Source organism: Panthera uncia, assembly GCF_023721935.1.
Source record: "Panthera uncia isolate 11264 chromosome D3 unlocalized genomic scaffold, Puncia_PCG_1.0 HiC_scaffold_8, whole genome shotgun sequence".
In the NCBI taxonomy this organism is placed as follows: Eukaryota; Metazoa; Chordata; class Mammalia; order Carnivora; family Felidae; genus Panthera; species Panthera uncia.
Window position 1 is genome coordinate 49,912,633 of NW_026057586.1, and position 19,241 is coordinate 49,931,873.

At 34.0% G+C, this 19,241-nt stretch overlaps 1 protein-coding gene across 4 annotated transcripts in view; it reads left to right on the forward strand.

Annotated features, from left to right (window-relative positions):
* Positions 1-19,241, forward strand: part of ROCK1 (Rho associated coiled-coil containing protein kinase 1) — a 174,574-nt gene that overhangs the window by 150,398 nt on the left and 4,935 nt on the right. For 2 of the 4 annotated variants that reach the window (XM_049619648.1, XM_049619647.1), the window contains exons 28-32: positions 1,130-1,200; positions 1,400-1,488; positions 6,715-6,793; positions 6,948-7,209; positions 8,131-8,338. In XM_049619648.1, the coding sequence (XP_049475605.1) occupies positions 1,130-1,200; positions 1,400-1,488; positions 6,715-6,793; positions 6,948-7,209; positions 8,131-8,338 (709 nt within the window). Of the gene's footprint in view, positions 1-1,129; positions 1,201-1,399; positions 1,489-6,714; positions 6,794-6,947; positions 7,210-8,130; positions 8,339-9,532; positions 11,197-19,241 lie in introns of those variants that run through there. The other 2 variants (XM_049619649.1, XM_049619650.1) reach the window with 2 other exon arrangements.

Consider the following 19,241-nt stretch of genomic DNA (forward strand, 5'->3'; position numbering starts at 1 on the left):
ACATTACTTGGAAAGCACATGTCAAACAAGTGTTCGGTAAATGTTACCTATTGTTGTTACGATTACTTTAAGACTTAGATGTTTTACAACTTTTATATGTGGGGAAAGGCATTATATATTCCTGTTAGGGTCATGATTTAAGCATTGTACTTGAAAATTGCTTACTTTTTTATTTTTTTGTGTTTCAAATCATAAGACAGATATAGAAAAAAATACTCTTATCTCTAACCTGATATAAAATAATGATTTCTAATAATCATCTTTTTCCTTCAGATATTTCTCATAAACAATTATATTTAAACAGTAATAATATTTATATTTAAATACCTTGATTGTATTAGTCAAGGAATTTCTGGTATGCACAAACTGGTTAAAGTAATAGCAGCTGACCAACTCAATTCTATGTTTTTTGGCTATTTATTAAGTTCTGGTATCACATACTTAAAAGTCTTTATTTATACCTCTTTAGTTTGAAAAGAATTACAATTGGACTTTAACACTAGAATTAAGTACCCCCCCCAACCAGATTTTAGCAATTTTATTGAAATTATTATAGGTGTTTTACCAAAAAGTTTGTCAGAATATTGTGCTAAGAAAACAAATAAAATGCTTGTCTCTTATTCTTTGTATCTAGTTGATTCTGCCTGCATTCCTTATTTATTTATCTTCTATTCTTATCTTCTGTGAGTAATAGGACACCTCTCTGTACTTTTGCTTGCTCTTTCTTGTGTAAATCATCGCTCTGATTTGTTCCACTTGCTGCATTTTTTATTTTGCTAAATAGTTTTATAAGTGTTAAATGATATTTAAAGTCTTCTGTATCATATCCCATTTAAGCTGCAATCCATTCCAGTCTTGCCTGGCTCTAAAGGGTATTGTTTTACTTCATACTTTTATAATTAAGTACTAAATGTTAATTTTATGGGAAAAGTGGCTTGGAATTTTTTTCTGCAATATTTGTATGGCCATTACAGTTGATTTGTGTGATTGAAGCATGGAAGAGCAAATTGTAGCACTTATTCATTTAGCTGTGTTCAAATGCCTGTTGCTGCATGCCATCAAACAACTTGTAATAGCTTTCCTCTTACTACTACTTAAGGCTGAATACTATATATTCTTTTCCTCCTAGAGTCAAGAATTGAAGGCTGGCTTTCAATACCAAACAGAGGAAATATCAAACGATATGGCTGGAAGAAACAGGTATATATGCCTTGTTTTTTCTAATTGATAATCTGTTATATATTTTACTTTTAAAACATACTTGTATTAATTGCTCTGTTATTAGCATTGATCTTAGATTAATACAGTATACTTTAGACATAAATGACAAGTATTGTGCTTATTTTAAACCACATTAATGTTGCTCTTATATATCTTCCTCTTTTTTTCCTCATTTCAGTATGTTGTAGTAAGCAGCAAAAAAATTTTGTTCTATAATGATGAGCAAGATAAGGAACAATCCAATCCATCCATGGTATTGGACATAGAGTAAGTTGCCTTTCGTTGAATTTTAAATCATCAGGGTGTTAACTTATGATAATTATTTTTAGACATACAATTTAGTTTGTTTTGTTATTTAAATGATATTGCCTACTTTTCCTAATTTTAAAACTTCATATTCGGGGCACCTGGTGGCTCAGTTGGTTGAGCATCCGACTCTTGATTTCAGCTCAGATCATGATCTCACAGTTCGTGGGTTCAAGCCCCACATCGGGCTCTGCACTGACAGTGTGGAGCCTGCTTGGGATTATCTCTCTCCCCTTCTCTCTGTCCCTCCCCCACTCTCTCTATCTTTCAAAATAAATAAACTTGAAAAAATTTTTTAAATAAAAAATATTAAATCTCCATATCCAAAATCTCCATATTAAATCTAACTTTAGCAAAATGTAAGGGGGAAGATTTTGCAAAGCTGATACATGTATTCTAAAGACAGATTTTTTATTTCAAATGTTTATTAGTTTTAGGTTCAGAGAGCATCTCCAAAAGTGCTGTATATGATTATGCAGTCATTGTTAAGGATATACAAATACATCTTTTGCTTTTAGTAGTAGATCACAGAGGCCTTTAATAAGCTTAGGATTTTTCCTTGTATTCGTTCTAAAACCATTTCTTAAGCACTGCTGTCTGTATCATCGTGAGTGCTATAGATTGTACAAAGGTGAGTAAGACAGTTCCATATTTAAGGAGCTTACATACAAGTAGTAGAAAAGGTAAAACATGCAACAAAATATAAATTCAAAGTGAGATGTGGTGGGTGCTATTCATGAAAAATATAAACTTAAAATGAAGTGTTGGCATTCGTTTGGAATTAAACATTTGTGAAATCAATTATATCTAGAATGTAAAAAGAATTGAGCAGCTACCAGAGCATTCTGAAATTTTATTTCCCATTTTTTTCCTTTTTTCAATTATAGTTAACATACAGGGTTATATTAGTTTCAGGTGTACAATATAGTGAGCCAACAATTCCATATTTACTCAGTGCTCATCACAGTAAGTGTAATCTTAATCCCCTTCACCTATTTTACCCACCCCCCCACCCACCTCCCCTCTGGTAACCATCAGTTTGTTCTCTAAGAGTCTGTTGTTTTTTTGTCTCTTTTTTTTTCTTTGTTTATTTGTTTCTTAAATTTCACTTACGAGTGAAATAGGGTATTTATCTTTCCCTGACTGACTTATTTCATGTAACATTATACCCTCTAGGTCCAAGGTCCGTCTATGTTGTTGGAAATGACAAGGTTTCATTCTTTTTTATGGCTAATACTCTATTCACCCATATCTTGGCTATTATAAATAATGCTGGAATAAACATAGGGGTTGTATATATCTCTTCAAGTTAGTGTTTCCGTATTCTTTGAATAAATACCTGGTAGTGGAATTACTGGATCATATGGTAATTCTATTTTTAACTTTTTGAAAAACCTTTGTACTGTTTTCCATAGTGGCCGCACCAGCATGCATTCCCAACAGTGCACAAGGGTTCCTTTTTCTCCATATCCTTGCCAACACTTGTTGTTTCTTATATTTTTAATTCTAGCTATTCTGACAGGTATGAGGTGTTATCTCGTTGTTGTTTCAATTTGCATTTCCCTGATGGTTACTGATGTTGAGCATCTTTTCATGTGTCTGTTGGCCATCTGTGTGTCTTCTTTGGAAAAATGTCTATTCATGTCCTCTGCCCATTCTTAAATTGGATTCTTTGGGAGTTTTTTGGTGTTGAATTATATAAGTTCTTTATATATTTTTTATATTAATCCCTTATCACATACATCATTTGCACATATCTTCTCCCACTCAGTAGGTTGATGGCTTGTTCTGTTGATGGTTTTTTTTTGCTGTGCAAAAAGCTTTTATTTTGGTGTAGTCCTAATAGTTTGATTTTGATTTAGTTTCCCTTGCCAAAGGAGACATATCTAGAAAAATTCTTTGACCTTATCAAAGAGATTACCACTTATGTTTTCTTCTAGAAGTTTTATGGCTTCAGATCTCACGTTTAGGTCTTTAATCCATTTTGAGTTTATTTTGTGTATGGTGTAAGAAAATAGTCCAGTTTTATTTTTTTGCATGTAGCTATCTAGTAATTTTCCCAGCACCATTTGTTGAAGAGACATTTTCCTGTTTTGTATTTTTGCTTTCTTTGTTGCAGATTAATTAATCATAAAAACATGGGTTTATTTCTGGGCTCTCTATGCTGTTCTATTGATCTATGTGTTTGTTTTTGTACCAGTACCATACTGTTTTGATTTCCTAATTCTTTGAAGAAGCATTGGTTGTAAAAATTTAAGTGTTCGGGGCGCCTGGGTGGCTCAGTCGGTTAAGCGGCCGACTTCGGCTCAGGTCATGATCTCGTGGTCCGTGAGTTTGAGCCCCGCGTCGGGCTCTGTGCTGACAGCTCAGAGCCTGGAGCCTGTTTCAGATTCTGTGTCTCCCTCTCTCTGACCCTCCCCCATTCATGCTCTGTCTCTCTCTGTCTCAAAAATAAATAAACATTAAAAAAAAAAATTAAAAAAAAATAAAATAAAATAAAAAAATAAAAATTTAAGTGTTCAACCTAAATGGAATAATACATAAATACTAATATTAGAGACATCATCTTTCAACTAAGTTAAATGCTTTCAGATTGATGAAAGTTTGTTGTCTTACCTTTTTATTGAAGTATAATTTTTATAAAATGCCTAAATCATAAGTGTTCTGTTCTTTTGACAGTTACAAACACCCATGTAATCATTACCCATAACAAGATAAAGAATATTTCCATCATCCTAGAAAGCCCACTTATACCATTTTCTCAGGGGGGAAAAAAAAGAACATCTGAATTCTGTTACTGAGTTTTGCCTATTCTAGAACTTCATATAAATGGAATCATATGATATGTATTCTTTTGTGCCTGGCATCTTTCACCCAGCATAGTGTTTTGCTATGTGTATCAATTGTCTGTTCCTTTTATTGCTGAATAATATTCCATAGAATTAATATATCTCAATTTGTTTATCCATTCTTCTGTTGAGGAACATTTGGCTTGCTTTCAGTTTGGGGTTGTTATAAATCATTCTTTTGGTGGATTTATGTTTTTATTTTTCATGTGTAATTACTTAGTGGAATCCTGGGTATTGAGTAAATCTGTGTTTAATCTTTTAAAAAACTACCAAATAGTCCGCAGAAATAGTTACACTGTGTTATGCTCACCATCAGTATATGAGTTACAGTTGTTCCATGTTTTCACCATCACATGGTGCTGTCAGTCTTTGATTTATGCTGTTCTTTTATTTTATTTTATTTTTATTATTTTTAAGTAATTTTAATACCAGTGTAGTTAACATTTTAGCTATTCTAATGAAGATGAAATGCTGTCTCATTATTGTCTTAACTTGTATTTTCCCCATGACTAATGATACCAACAATTTTTTCAGATGTTTATTGGCCATTTGTAGATCTTAAATATCTCCATGTCTTTTGCCCATTTTTAATTGGATTACTTACCTTTTTTAAGATAGATTTGTAAATCTTTTTTTTTTTTTAATGTTTTTTTAAATTTACTTTTGAGAGAGAGACAGAGTACAAGCAGGGGAGGGGCAGAGAGAGAAGGAGACACAAATCTGAAGCAGGCTCCAGGCTCTGAGCTGTCAGCCCAGAACCTGACATGGGGCTCAAACTTGTGAACTGCCAGATCATGACCTAAGCTGAAGTTGGAAGCTTAACCGACTGAGCCACCCAGGTGTCCCTGTAAAAGTTCTGTATATATATTCTGGATATGGGTTCTATATCAGAAACATGCAGTGCAAATATTTCCTAATCTGTGGCTTGCCTATTCATTTTATTTATGGTGTCTTTTAATGGAAACAAATTTATTAATTTTTTAAAAGATAGCTTTTTGTAGTCTGTCCAAGAAATTTTGCTTCTCCAAAGATTGTGAAAGTATTCTGTGTTTTCTTTTAGGAGCTTTCTATTTCTAGGCTTTACATTTAAGTTCTGATTTAAAAAAATTTTTTTAATGTTTATTTATTTTAGAGAGAGACACAGAATGTGAATGGGGCTGGGGGCAGGGGGAGGGTGCAGAGAGAGAGGGAGACACAGAATCTGAAGCGGGCACCGAGCTGTCAGCAGAGAGCACATCACGGGCTTGAACTCACAAACTACAAGATCATGACCTGAGCCAAAATCAGACACTTAACTGACTGAGCCACCCAGCCACCCCTTAAGTTATGATTAATCTCAGAATTTATTTTTGTGTTTGGTAAGAGGTTGCAGTTAAAGTTACTTTTGTATGTGCGTGTATATTTTCCATGTGGATATCTGGTTATTCCAGTACTATTTATTTTTATATATTCATCTTGAATCCTCTAATCTTGTTTATTTACTAGTTTTATTGGGTTTCCCACAGGGGTTTTCTACAAATACAATCACATCATCTCCAAATAATGATAGTTTTATCTCTTTCCAGTCTATTATGCCTTTATCACATATATGGATTCATATGATCACCACCAAATACAGAGCAGTTCCATCACAGGGAACCATCATGCTACCCTTTTATAGCCATAACAAGTGCCATTTCTGCCCCCATCTGTAATCCTGTTCTCCATCTCCATAATTTTGTGTTTTTAAGCATGGTCATATAGGTGGAATCAAATAGTTTATAACCTTTGAGATTGTCTCTTTTCATTCAGCATAATTCTCTTGAGATTCATTCAAGTTACCATTTGTTTCTCTTTATTGTTGAGTAGTATTCCATGGTATGAATGTACCAGTGTTTAACCATTCATTTGGGCTGTTTTCAGCTTTGGGCTATGTATGAACATTCATATACAAGTTTTTTTATAAATATAAATTTTCATTTCTATGGAATAAAGACCCAGGAATTCAGTTTCTGGGTCATATGTTAAGCATATGTTTGTTTCATTTTGTAAGAAACAGCCATGCTGTTTTTCAAAGTGGCTCTGCAATTTTTACATTTCTACCACAATTATATGAGTGATCTAGTTTCTCTGCATCTTCGTTAGCATTTGGTGTTATTACTGTTTTTACTTTTTAAAGTCTGATAGGTGTACAGTGATGCCTACGGTGATTTTAATTTGCATTTCTCTAATGACTAATGATGTTGAACATCATTTCATGTGCTTATTTGCCACCTGTTTGTCCTCTTCAATGAAATGTTCATTTGTCTTTTACTGTAAATGAGTTTAATAGTTTATGTCCTGTTTATTTTCATCTTAGTAAATTGTTTCATGTTCGACCTGTAACCCAAGGAGATGTTTACAGAGCTGAAACTGAAGAAATTCCTAAAATATTCCAGGTGAAAACCTTAAATTCTAATTTTAGAAAATCTTTTATTTAATGACTAAATGCATTTTGTGAAGTATGCAAAAACACCGATGTTTTTTATAATTTGAAACTTATGTGTACAAATTAAGACTTTAAAATCTTCCTTTTACCATTCCTGAATGTAGATACTATATGCAAATGAAGGTGAATGTAGAAAAGATGTAGAGATGGAACCAGTACAGCAAGCTGAAAAGACTAATTTTCAAAACCACAAAGGCCATGAGTTCATTCCTACACTCTACCACTTTCCCGCCAACTGTGAGGCCTGTGCCAAACCTCTCTGGCATGTTTTTAAGCCACCTCCTGCCCTAGAATGTCGAAGATGCCATGTTAAGTGCCACAGAGATCACTTAGATAAGAAAGAGGACTTAATTTCTCCATGTAAAGGTAAGGCATAAAAATTACTTTTACAGTTTATAACAAATTAGAAAAGTAAGTCCCATTAAAATAATTTCTTCAAGCGTAGCATTTTCTATACCAAGTTGAAAAGAGATTATAAGAAGTAGTATTTTGACACTAGAGGAGCAACATGTAGCTGTCATTTCACAGCTTTGAACAAATCTAGCTTTGAACATAATGTTTTTAAAGAGAATTACCGCCTTATAAAAAACTTACCTTTAAGAAATTACTCTAAATTGGAGAGAAGAGCTGTAGGTGAGTTCCACTATATTATCCCTCCTTGAATTTTTGCCTCCTGCTTGTTTTCTTTTTGTTCGGTTTTCACTGCCTGGACCAACATGCAGGGTCATAAACAAATGTCTTCTAGTTTAGCAAGGGTAGCTTGAGGGAAAGAATATAGACGATAGCTATTTTAAGATAAGAAACTTAAGTTCTACAAATACATTAATTTGTTTCACTTCTGCTTTTTTTAATTTTTTTTTGCTTTTTCTTAGTAGTTTGTGATTAATGTCTCCTTTTTAAATTTTCAGCCTTAATTAAGGAGAGATATTGTCCAAACTTAAGCATAGTAAATCTTTTAAAATTTTAAGAACTTACAAAATTATACATTCAATGGGACCATTTTAGGTACTTACTGTATGACTTTATTTTTTCTATTTTTTAAAATGTTTATTTCTTTCTTCTGAGAGATAGAGCACATGTGCACGCAAGCCAGGGAGGGGCAGAGAGAGAGGGAGAGAGAGAGAATCCCAAGCAGACTCTGCACTGTTAGCATGGAGCCCAGTGCACAGTTCAGTCTCACAAACCATGAGATGAAGACCTGAGCTGAAATCAAGAGTCTGATGTTTAGTTGACTGAGCCACCCAGATGCCCCTGTATGACTTTGTGTCTTTTTTTTTTTTTAAACAGTCAGTTATGATGTAACATCAGCAAGAGATATGCTGCTGTTAGCATGTTCTCAGGATGAACAAAAAAAATGGGTAACACATTTGGTGAAGAAGATCCCTAAGAATCCACCATCTGGTTTTGTTCGTGCATCCCCTCGAACACTTTCTACAAGATCCACTGCAAATCAGTCTTTCCGAAAAGTGGTCAAAAATACATCTGCAAAAACTAGGTAAGGATTGCAGTGTTAACCTTTTTAACAAAATGTGAAAGTGATTGGTTAATATCTATTAAAATCTAAAATCTAATTGTTCTTTTCCCATAGAGGGCATCATTTGTAGTTAAGTATTTATATATGACATGAAATGACTTTACAAATTAGTTTGATTCCTGTTTGAAATTAATGATATTTATAAATTTCATATTTTGTTCCAAGTCCATATCAGATTTCACTATCTTGGTTGGTGTACATGGCACATACTTAGCCCTTAAAGTTTTAAACAAATTGTGGTTGTTTTGCAATCACAATTATTTGGTATTATCAGTGAAAATGGTGTTGCAAATAAACTTCCCAGTTAAATATCCCTCTCCTCTTTTTTTTTAACTGATTTTGATAGAATTTTTTCAAAATATTTATATGATATAATAAACAACTGCAGGGCATAATTAAAACCCTTTCCTGAAAAGAGGTAATAATGTCTTATTAAGTTCTCATTTTATACATTTTTATACATAAATGAGGCTCAGAGGAATCAAGCCACTTGGGCAAGATCACACAGTGAGTTAGTGGCATAGTCAGGGTTGAAACCTATTTTTATTTTTATCCAATTCTAAAGCCTATGTTTTTTCTCCTATACCAAATACTAACTTTCCTAGAGTGTAACCCCTATATTAAGAGGAACATTTTAATCTAGAAGCTGAGACCTAACACTGATTTGCATCTCTGCTAATGTCACTCAAGTCATCCAAGCAGACTTAAAACCATTTTTAATTCAACCATTTCTTCACTCCCTATTATTAATAACCAAGTCTAATTCTTTGAAAATGCCTAAATAGTTAAGCATTACACCTTCTGTATTCTTCACCCACCATACTACTCTAGTGTATTATCACCTGACTCCTGACTTATTTCTGTAAAATCCTGTATGACTGTATAGGACAAAGCTAGATCTAAAACTATGTAAAATTGAGTTATAGTTTTGTAAAAAACAAAAGAACACCATGTGTTTGAAATAGAGTAGAAGCAAAAAGAAGACAATACAAAGTGTATTTTTCCTTTTCCTATTTTCCAAATTGTGTGTATTAATCACATATAAAAATAATATTTATTTACCTTTCTCTCCAAATTTGTTTCTTGAATTTTTAAACTGAATATATTTCTTAAATTACAATTTTTTCTTTTTTTGTCCCCCACCCTCCACCCCAGCAGTTAACCACGTGACCTAACGCCTTGTGGAATCATGTGGAATGCTACCTGATAAACCAGGCTTCTTTAACCATGCAGAGCAGACAGGCTGTTCCTTTGACACAAATATCACAGGCTTCAGGGTTAAGATTGCTGTTATTCTGTCCTTGCTTTGGCACAAAAGCACACTGAGGGTTTTTTTTGTTTTTTGTTTTTTGTTTTAATTGCGGGTTTGCCTACAGGTAGATTAGATTAATTATTACTGTGTAATGCAAGTACAATTGGGGGAAAGCTTAGGTAGATATATTTTTTTAAAAAGGTGCTGCCTTTTTGAATTTCTAAGAAAACGCCTGTCAATCATGATAGAACACAGTTTTCCTCATATGAGTGAGAGGAAGGGACTTTCACTTTCAAGTGGAATGGCCAATCACTATGAAGATCAGCTCATGGAAGGAGTAAAGAAAATATCTCAAAATGAGACAACTGAAATTCTTTTAAATGACTTCAGTCTTTGTGCTCTTGCAAGACTATACAAAACTATTTTAAGAAAGCAGTGACATCACTTGACTTCAGTGCCCTCACTGTAGAATTTAAAAGCCTCACTTTTGATTGCCCATGGTGGACTTACGGAGAATATTTTACATTATGCTTTACAAAATACTGTATGTGTTTCAGCACGTTTATAGATTGAGGAATGGGAGAAGGCAAAAAAACATTTTTTTTTACATTTAATCTATGCATTTTTGCCAAGCCATATTGAGTTATTTTACTACTAGAGACATTAGGAACTAACTGTACAAAAGAACCAAGTTTTAAAAGCATTCTGTGGGGTACATCATTTCTGTAATTGTATAATGTATTTCTTTGTGGTTTTAAGTGATAAAGACATTAAGTTAACAAACATATAAGAAATGTATGCACTGTTTGAAATGTAAATTATTCTTAGAACACTTTCAATGGGAGTTGCATTGCCCTTTTAGTGCCTTAATTTGAAAGAATTATTTTACTGCCATGACTAAATATAGAAATTTCAAAAGAACATATTTTCAAAAAATTATATGTCAGTGGGTTTTTCATTGATAATTGGTTTAATTTAAAATATTTAGAGGTTTGTTGGACTTTCATAAATTGAGTACAATCTTTGCATTAAACTACCTGCTACAATAATGAATGACTTTATAAAATTCTGCAAACTATGTAGGTTATATCAATATAAAATTATGACAATACATCTGTGATGTTTTCCAGTTAACATAGGAATTACCAGATAAATACTGTTAAACTCTTGTCCTATACAAGAGTTGATTCATATGGGCAGTATGATTTATTGTTTATTTTTTTAACCAAATACCTCCTCAATAATTTATAATGGCTTTGCAGTAATGTGTATCAAATAAGAAGCACTGGAAAACTGATTCGTCTCTAGGATGATATGCATGTTTCAAGTGGTATTGAAAGCCGCACTGATGGATATGTAATAATAAACATATCTGTTATTAATATGCTAATGACTCTGTGCTCATTTAATGAGAAATAAAAGTAATTTATGGATGGATACCTTTAATAATGACTGGTGTTTTCTCATGGCTGAAATGAATAGAAACCATGTTATAAATTAGTCCCTGACTGTATACCAATGTTTGTTAAATTCCATGCCTAGATTAAAGTGAGTTTTTAAAAGAAAATATCGTTTGGACTTTAAAACAAGTTGTTACAGTTGAAATGAAAAGTCGGCTAACGTCTGTTGGGAAGCAATTTTCTGTAAGTCCCTTGCATTTCTCCACATCTTGTGACCAGTGGCTCTGACAGCCTTAGTTCTGGACTATCTTTACCAAAGATATTTGTATAGTGAACAGCCTTGGACAATATCATGTCTCTGTCAAGAGAAAAGCAGGTTGTTTACAGCCCAGTATAATAAAAGGTAATGTCTCCCTCCCGAGCAAAAGTTGGAAGATTTTCTTGTACTCCTTAAAAAAGATTCAAATACCCTAAACTTCAGATTCCTCAGCTGTAATGCAAACCCACTGCGTGCTCAGCACCCCCTGGGCCACTCTGTATTTTTGGGGGGAGAATAGGAGAACTGACAGGAATGTGAAGCTCATGCTGCTTGCTGTATTGTTAGTATACAATTGTTTGGCTCTGTAAGGTCCTATAAAGTGCAAAGAACAGTTAATTCTAATTAGTTTAAGGAGACGTGAGCATGGAACTCTTGAGAACTGACAAAGGCATGCCACAATGTGGAATCAGGTCAGCCAAGAGAGTTCCTTCTCTTCTAAGTTCAAAAAAACCACTCAATCCCAAAGTATACCAACATGGCAAGAACCAGGAGAGTGCCATGATCAGGAAGGCACACTACTGCTAATTCTTTACAGTATTTTGTTATGCCTGGTACAGTTCACACCAAGTTAGATGTTTTACAATTCCTGTTGCCACTTAATGAACCTTGTGTCCGGACACTGGAATCTCTGTCGGACACTGGAATCTCTGTCGACACTGCCTCAGAAAATCACTTTCATCATCTCACTTCTGCCTTCTATGGATACATAGAAGATGGATATGTATCCATAGGTGGATACATCTGCTTTTCCAAAACTAAACCACATCCAGAATTCTAACTGCAAGGAAATCAGGGAAATGTACTTTCAGTTTTCTAGCCACTTTATTACAGGGAGATACACTAAGAGGTTCAGCATCAAGCCTGCCCACTCACCACACCTGCAAGCCTGAACTGAGACCAGGGACACTGGGCTAGAAAGAAAACAGTCACTGTCCTTATTCACAGGCTGGAAACTATGGGTCACTTGCCATTACTTGAAGTTTCAGCTTAAAATGACTTGTGTACACTTCATTTAAAATTTAAAAAAAAAAAAGGAGAATCTAAACATGATAATCAAACCCTGCTTGATAAAATATGTTCTCAGGGGCACCTGGGTGGCTCAGTTGGTTAAGTGTCCAACTTCGGTTCAGGTCATGATCTCACACAGTTCCTGAGTTCGAGCCCCACATTGGGCTCTGTGCTGACAGCTGAAAGCCTGGAGCTGGCTTCAGATTCTGTATCTCCCTCTCTCTCTTTGCCTCTCCCCTGTGCGTACTCTCTCTCACAAATAAATAAACATTAGAAAATTAAATAAAATATGTTCTCATTTTCTGTTCATATCACTAGAAATTCTATAATAATCCAAATTTAGTAATCATATAAATCAATGAGTTGGTTCTTACTGGGTTGCTAATTTGAGCTTCCAGTTTCTAATTTTCAATTTGTAACACTTCTACAATTCTTCCTGTTAAGAAATAAAGCGCAACTACTAGCAGCCATTTGAATAAAGACCATGTTTTTTTAAAAATTAGGTGATTGCGAATGGCATTATATACTACCTACTACACTTGCTTTATAACTCTGTGGTATCATTTAATGAACATGTAATTCTGCCATCCAACTGGAAATGAATTTTGTGTATGTGTGAAGATCAAAGGTTTTTGTTTTTTGCTTTTTCCTCCATGTGGATATCGAATTGGTCTTACAGTATTTATTGATGACTATCCTTCCCTGTGTCATAAACCAGGTGACCAATCTATTTCTCTATCCTTGTAAATATCACAGTTTTAATTACTGTAGTTCTTTAAAAAGATAGCTAGAGTGTAAGTCTTCCAGCTTTGTAGTTCTTCCAGATTGATGTGGCTCTTCTTGGCCCCTTTACATTCCCATATAAGTTTTAAAAACATGTTAATTTACACACACACACACACACACACACACACACACACAGACTCTGCCAGGATTTTAATTGGAACTGCATTCAACCTATAGATCAATTTGGGGAAAATTAACCTCTTTAAAATTTTATCTTCTAGTCTATGAACCTGGTAAGTCACTGTACAGAAATAAAACTGAGATATTTGCAGATGTCCTAATTTCATATGTAGAAGTCTGAAAATACAGCATTCATATTCAGTGAATGTTCAAAGGCCACTGGAAACAAGATAAATGTACAAAAATAAGGTTTTTTTTCTGTATACTAGCAACAATTACTGAAATGTTTTTAATATTTACAAGAAAATAAAAACCACTTGAAAGATGTATAAAGACATCCAAGAAAATTGTAAACCATTCCCAGAAATTAAGAACCTATATAAGTATAATGATTGTTGAGTATTTTCACGTAAGATTATTAAAATAAATGGTCATATTCTGAGGATCTATTTAATGAGTTTTCTTTTTAATCCACAACTAGAAATCTTAACCACAATTGTTTTATGTTTACTGCACAAATCAACTTCTAGTTGTATATGTCTGTATAAAGCTGCACTCAATGCTCTAGGTATATTTTATCTCAAATATTTTGTAGCATTAATTTTTTTTAGCAATCTTTACAATGAGCAATCTCTGCTGATTGTAATAAATTAAAGAAATGCAAAAGTGCATATAGTAAATACTTGTCTGCCCTTCTTAAACCTCACCCCTACCCCACCAATTCCTTAGTAGGTTCTCTTAAGAATATATGTAACTTGGACTTTTGTGAATTATGGAAAGACTTAATTCTACTTAACATACAGAAATCCCTGAAGTACACAGAAATTAAATATCTCGTCTTTTTCATCAAATGTTAATTAATTGTTGGAATAAACTTAACCAAGGAGAGGAAAGATCTATACCCAAGCTATAAAGAACTGATGAAAGAAATTGAAGAAACAAATGGAAGGATATACCAACCTCATGGATTGGAAGGATTAATATTGTTAAAATGTTCATACTACCCAAAGCTATCTAGAGATTTAAAGCAATTCCTATCAAAATACCAACAGAAGTTTTCAGAGAACTAGAACAAATAATACAAAAATTTGTATGGAACCACAAAGACTCCCCCCCGACCCCCAAATAGCCAAAACAATCTTGGGAAAGAACAAAATGGGAGGTATCACAGTTCCAATATATACTACAAAGTTGTGGTAATCAAAACAGTATGGTCTTGGCACAAAAATCAATACATAGATCAGTAGAACAGAATAGAGCCCTGAAATGAAACCATGCTTATATGCTCAATTAGTCTATGACAGTGGAGGCAAGAATATAATGGAGAAAAGTCTTTTCAACAGATAGGAAAACTGGACACTTTCTTACACTATACACACAAAATTAAAAACTCAAAATGGATTAAAGACTTAAATGTGAGACCTGAAACCATAAAAATCTTAGAAGAAAATGTAGGCAGTAATTTTTTCTTTTTTTTTTTTTCTTTTTTTTTTTTTTTTTTTACATCTACCATAGCAGTGTATGGATAAGTCTCCTCAGGCAAAGGAAACAAAAGCAAAAATTAACTGTTGAGACTATACCAAAATAAAAAGCTTTTGCATAGCAAAGGAAATTGTTAACAAAATGAAAGGCATCCCACTGAATGGGAGAAGACATTTGCAAATGATATATCCAATAAGGGGTTGGTTAATATCCAAAAAATATAAAGAACTTCTACAACACAACCAAAAAACAGTCTGATTAAAACATGGACAGAGGACCTGAACAGACATTTCTCCAAAGAAAACATACATGCAGATGGCCAACAGACACATGAAAAGCTGCTCAACATCACTAATCATCAAGGAAATGCAAATCAAAACTACAATGAGACATCATCTTACACCTGTCAGAATGGCTAGAATCAAAAAGACAAGTGTTGGTCAGAATGTAGAGGAAAAAAGAACTTTTGTACGTTGTTGGTGGCAGCTACTGTGAAAAACAGTATGGAAGTTGCTCAAAATAATTAAAATTACCATATGATCCAATAATTTCACTACTGGGTATTTACAGAATAGTTAAAAAGAAGGAGGAGGAGGAAAAAGGAGGAGGGGGAGGCAAATGGAGAAGGAGAAATCCAAAAAGATAAAAACAGCATTATTTACTATAGCCAAGATACGGAAGAAACCCAAGTATCCATCCATAGATGAATGGATAAAAGGTGTGTGTGTGTGGTTTGTGTGTGTGTGTGTGTGTGGTGGAATATTGCTTGGCCATAAAAAAGAATGAAATCTTTACATTTGCGACAACACAGATGACCTAGAGAGTATTATGCTAAGTGAAATAAGTTAAAGACAAATACCATATTGTTTCACTTATATGTGGAATCTAAAAACAGAACAAAACAAAAACAAAAAACAAAACTCCTAAATAGAGAACTGGTGGTTGCCATAGGGTTAGGTGGGTGAGGGGATGGGTGAAATAAATAAAAGAAGATTAAGAGGTACAAACTTCCAGTTATAAATAAATCACAGAGATGAAATATACAGTATAGGGAATATAGTCAATGATAATGTATTAATGTTGAATGACGACAGATGTTGACTATACTTATGAGCACTAAGTAATGTATAGAATTGCGGAGTCAGTATTTACACCTGAAACTAACTTTGTATGTTAATTTTACTTCATTAAAAACATTATGAATTGTCATATGAGAACATGACACTATTTCCCGAGCCATCTTCTTTCCCATAAAGTACTTTGAGACATTGAAGTTATAAGGAGAAAAAGTGAAAATGTTTAGAAATGTGTGATTTAAAGCTCTTGAATACGGTAATATTTATATGTTGTTTAATCCTGTATCTGTATATTTCTATCTCTATATCTCTATATCCATATTTATATCTGTAGGTTTACACAAATTACTGTATAGAATGATTTAGCCATTAAATTGAATACAATGGTCGGGGAGGGGGGGTGGTCTGGGTGGCTCAGTCAGTTGAGCATCCAGCTTTGGCTCAGGTCATGATCTCACCGTTGATGAGTTCAAGCCCCATGTCAGGCTCTGTGCTGACAGCTCAGAGTCTGGAGCCTGCTTCAGATTCTGTGTCTCCCTCTATCTCTGCCCCTTCCCTGCTCGTGCTCTCTCTCAAAAATAAATAAACATTAAAATAATAATAAAAGAGGCTCGCTTTAGATTCACATATAAGACACATAGGTTAAAAATGAAGGGATGAAAAATTATATCCCATGAAAATAATAACCAAATAAGAGCAGAGGTTTCTATATTTATATCAGACAAATAGACTGTAAGTCAAAACTATAACAAGAGACAAAGATGGTCATTATCATTATATAATGATAAAAAGATCAATAGAAAGATATAACAATTATGAGTATATATGCACCCAACATCAAAGCACTTAAATATATAAAGCAAACATTAACAAATGTGAAGGGAGAAATAGCGATACAGTGATAGTAGGAGACTTCAGTACCCCCACTTTGATTTAAGGGTAAAACATCCAGACAAAAAATAATAAATAGGGGCTCCTGGATGGCTCAGTTGGTTAAGTGGCCAACTCTTGATTTCAGCTCAGGTCATGATCTCACAGTTCATGAGATTATATGACATTATGGATCCAATGGACCTAGTAGATGTATACGGAACACTTCATCTAACAGCAGCAGAATACACATTCTTCTCAAGTACACATAGAACATTCTCCAGGATAGTTCATATTCTAAGAGATAAAACAAGTCTAACAAGACTTAACAATTTAGCAAGATTAAAATCATCCCAAACATCTTTTCCAAACACAATGGAATGGAACTAGAAATTAAAATGTAAGAAGATGAAAAAATTCATAAATACATGGAAATTAAGTAACACATTCTTGTGGGGTGGCTGGGTGGCTCGGTTGAGCATCTGACTCTTGATTTCACCTCAGGTCATGATCTCAGGGTCATGGAATCAAACCCATGCTCATTGTGGAGCCTGCTTAAGATTCTCCCTTTCTCTTTCTCTCTCTCTCTCTCTCTCTCTCTCTCTTCCCCTCTCTCTCTCCCTCTCTCTCTCTCTCCCCCTCCCTCCCTCCCTTCCTCTCCCTCTCTCCCTCTGCCTTTCTCCCCTGCTTATGTGCTCTCTCTCTTTCTAAAATAAAAACAAATAAAAATAAAAAATAAAATGTCTAAAAAATAAATGAATAACCCACTCTTGAATAACCATTGGGCCAAAGAAGAAATCAAAGAGAAATTAGAAAACAAAAAATAAAACACAACCTACCAAAAATGGGATACAACAAAAGTAGTAATAAGAGGGAATTTTATAGTGATAAATTCCTACATTGAAAAAGAAGAAAAATCTGAAATAACAAGCCAACTTTACACCTCAAGGAACATATAAAAAAGGAAGAACCGAAGCCCAATTAGAAGTAAAGAAATAATAAAGACTATAACAGAAATAAATGGAAAAAAGTTTTTTTAAATAAATAAAATGGAAACTAGAAATTAGAAAATTTTACAAAACCAAGAGTTTTCTGAAAATGCTCATAAAGATAAGCCTTTAGTGGGGCACCTGACTGGCTAGGTCAGTAGAGCATACAGTTCTTGATCTCTGGGTTGTGAGTTTGAGCCCCACATTCGATGTAGAGATTACTTTAAAAGAAAAACCTTAAAAAAAAAAAAAGGACAAGCCCTTAGGTAGACTAAGAAAAAAGAGAATACTCAAATAAAATTGGAAATGAAAGAGGATATATTACAACTAATGCCCCAAATTAAAAAAAAAAAATCAGGGACAATTATTTGTAACAAACTGGATGATCTAGAAGAAATAGATAAGTTCCTAGAGACAAACTATGTACCAAGACTGAATCAAGAAGAAATGGTAGCCTGGAAGAGACCAATAACAAATAAGAAGATTGAATCAGTAATAAAAAACCTCCCCCCAAAAAACTCCGAGTACCAGATGGCTTCACAGTTTAATTCTACCAGGTATTTAAAGAATTAATATTAATCCATCTTAAACTGTTGGTTCCAAAACATTGAACAGGGGGAAAGTTTCCAAACTTACAAAGCCAGCATTACCCTGATACCAAAGCCAGTCAAAGACACCACAAGAAAAGAAAATTAAAAGCCAATATCCCTGATGAATATAGAGTCAAAAACCTTAACAAAATATTAGCAAATTGAATTCAATAGCACATTAAAAAGATATATATAATTTATCCTTGGGATGCAAGGATATTCAACATATGCAAATCAATCAATGTGATACACAACATTAAGAGAATAAAGGATAAAAATCACATGACCATCTCAATAGATGCAAAGTATTTGACCAAACTCAATGCCCTTTTATGATAAAAGCTCTCACTGAGTAAGTTACTTCACTGAATAAGAAATTTACTTCAACACAGAAAAGGCCATATATGAAAAGTCCACTGCTAACATCATATTCAGTGGTAAAAAACTGAAAGCATTTCCTCTAAGATCAAGATAAAACAAGGATGTCTTCTCAGTGTGGAGCCTGATGCGGGGCTCAATGCCGGGCTTGATCCCATAACCCTGGGCTCATCACCTGAGCTGAAATCAAGAGTCAGATGCTCAACCAACTGAGCCACCCACTCTTGACACGTCTCTTCAACATAGTAGCAGAAATTTTAACCAGAGAAATTAGTCAAGAAAAAGAAAAAAATCTCTAAATCAAAACAGTCCCATTTACAAAAGCATCAAAAAGAATAAAATATTTAGAAATAAAACTTAACCAAGGAGGTGAAAGATTTGTACACTGAAAACTATAACACATTGATAAAAGAAATTTTAAAAGACACAAATAAATGAAAACATATTCTATGGGGCATCTGGGTGGCTCAGTCGGTTAAGTGTTCGACTTCGGCTCAGGTCATGATCTCGCGGTCCGTGGGTTTGAGCCCCGCGTCAGGCTCTGTGCTGACAGCTCAGAGCCTGGAGCCTGCTTCAGATTCTGTGTCTCCCTCT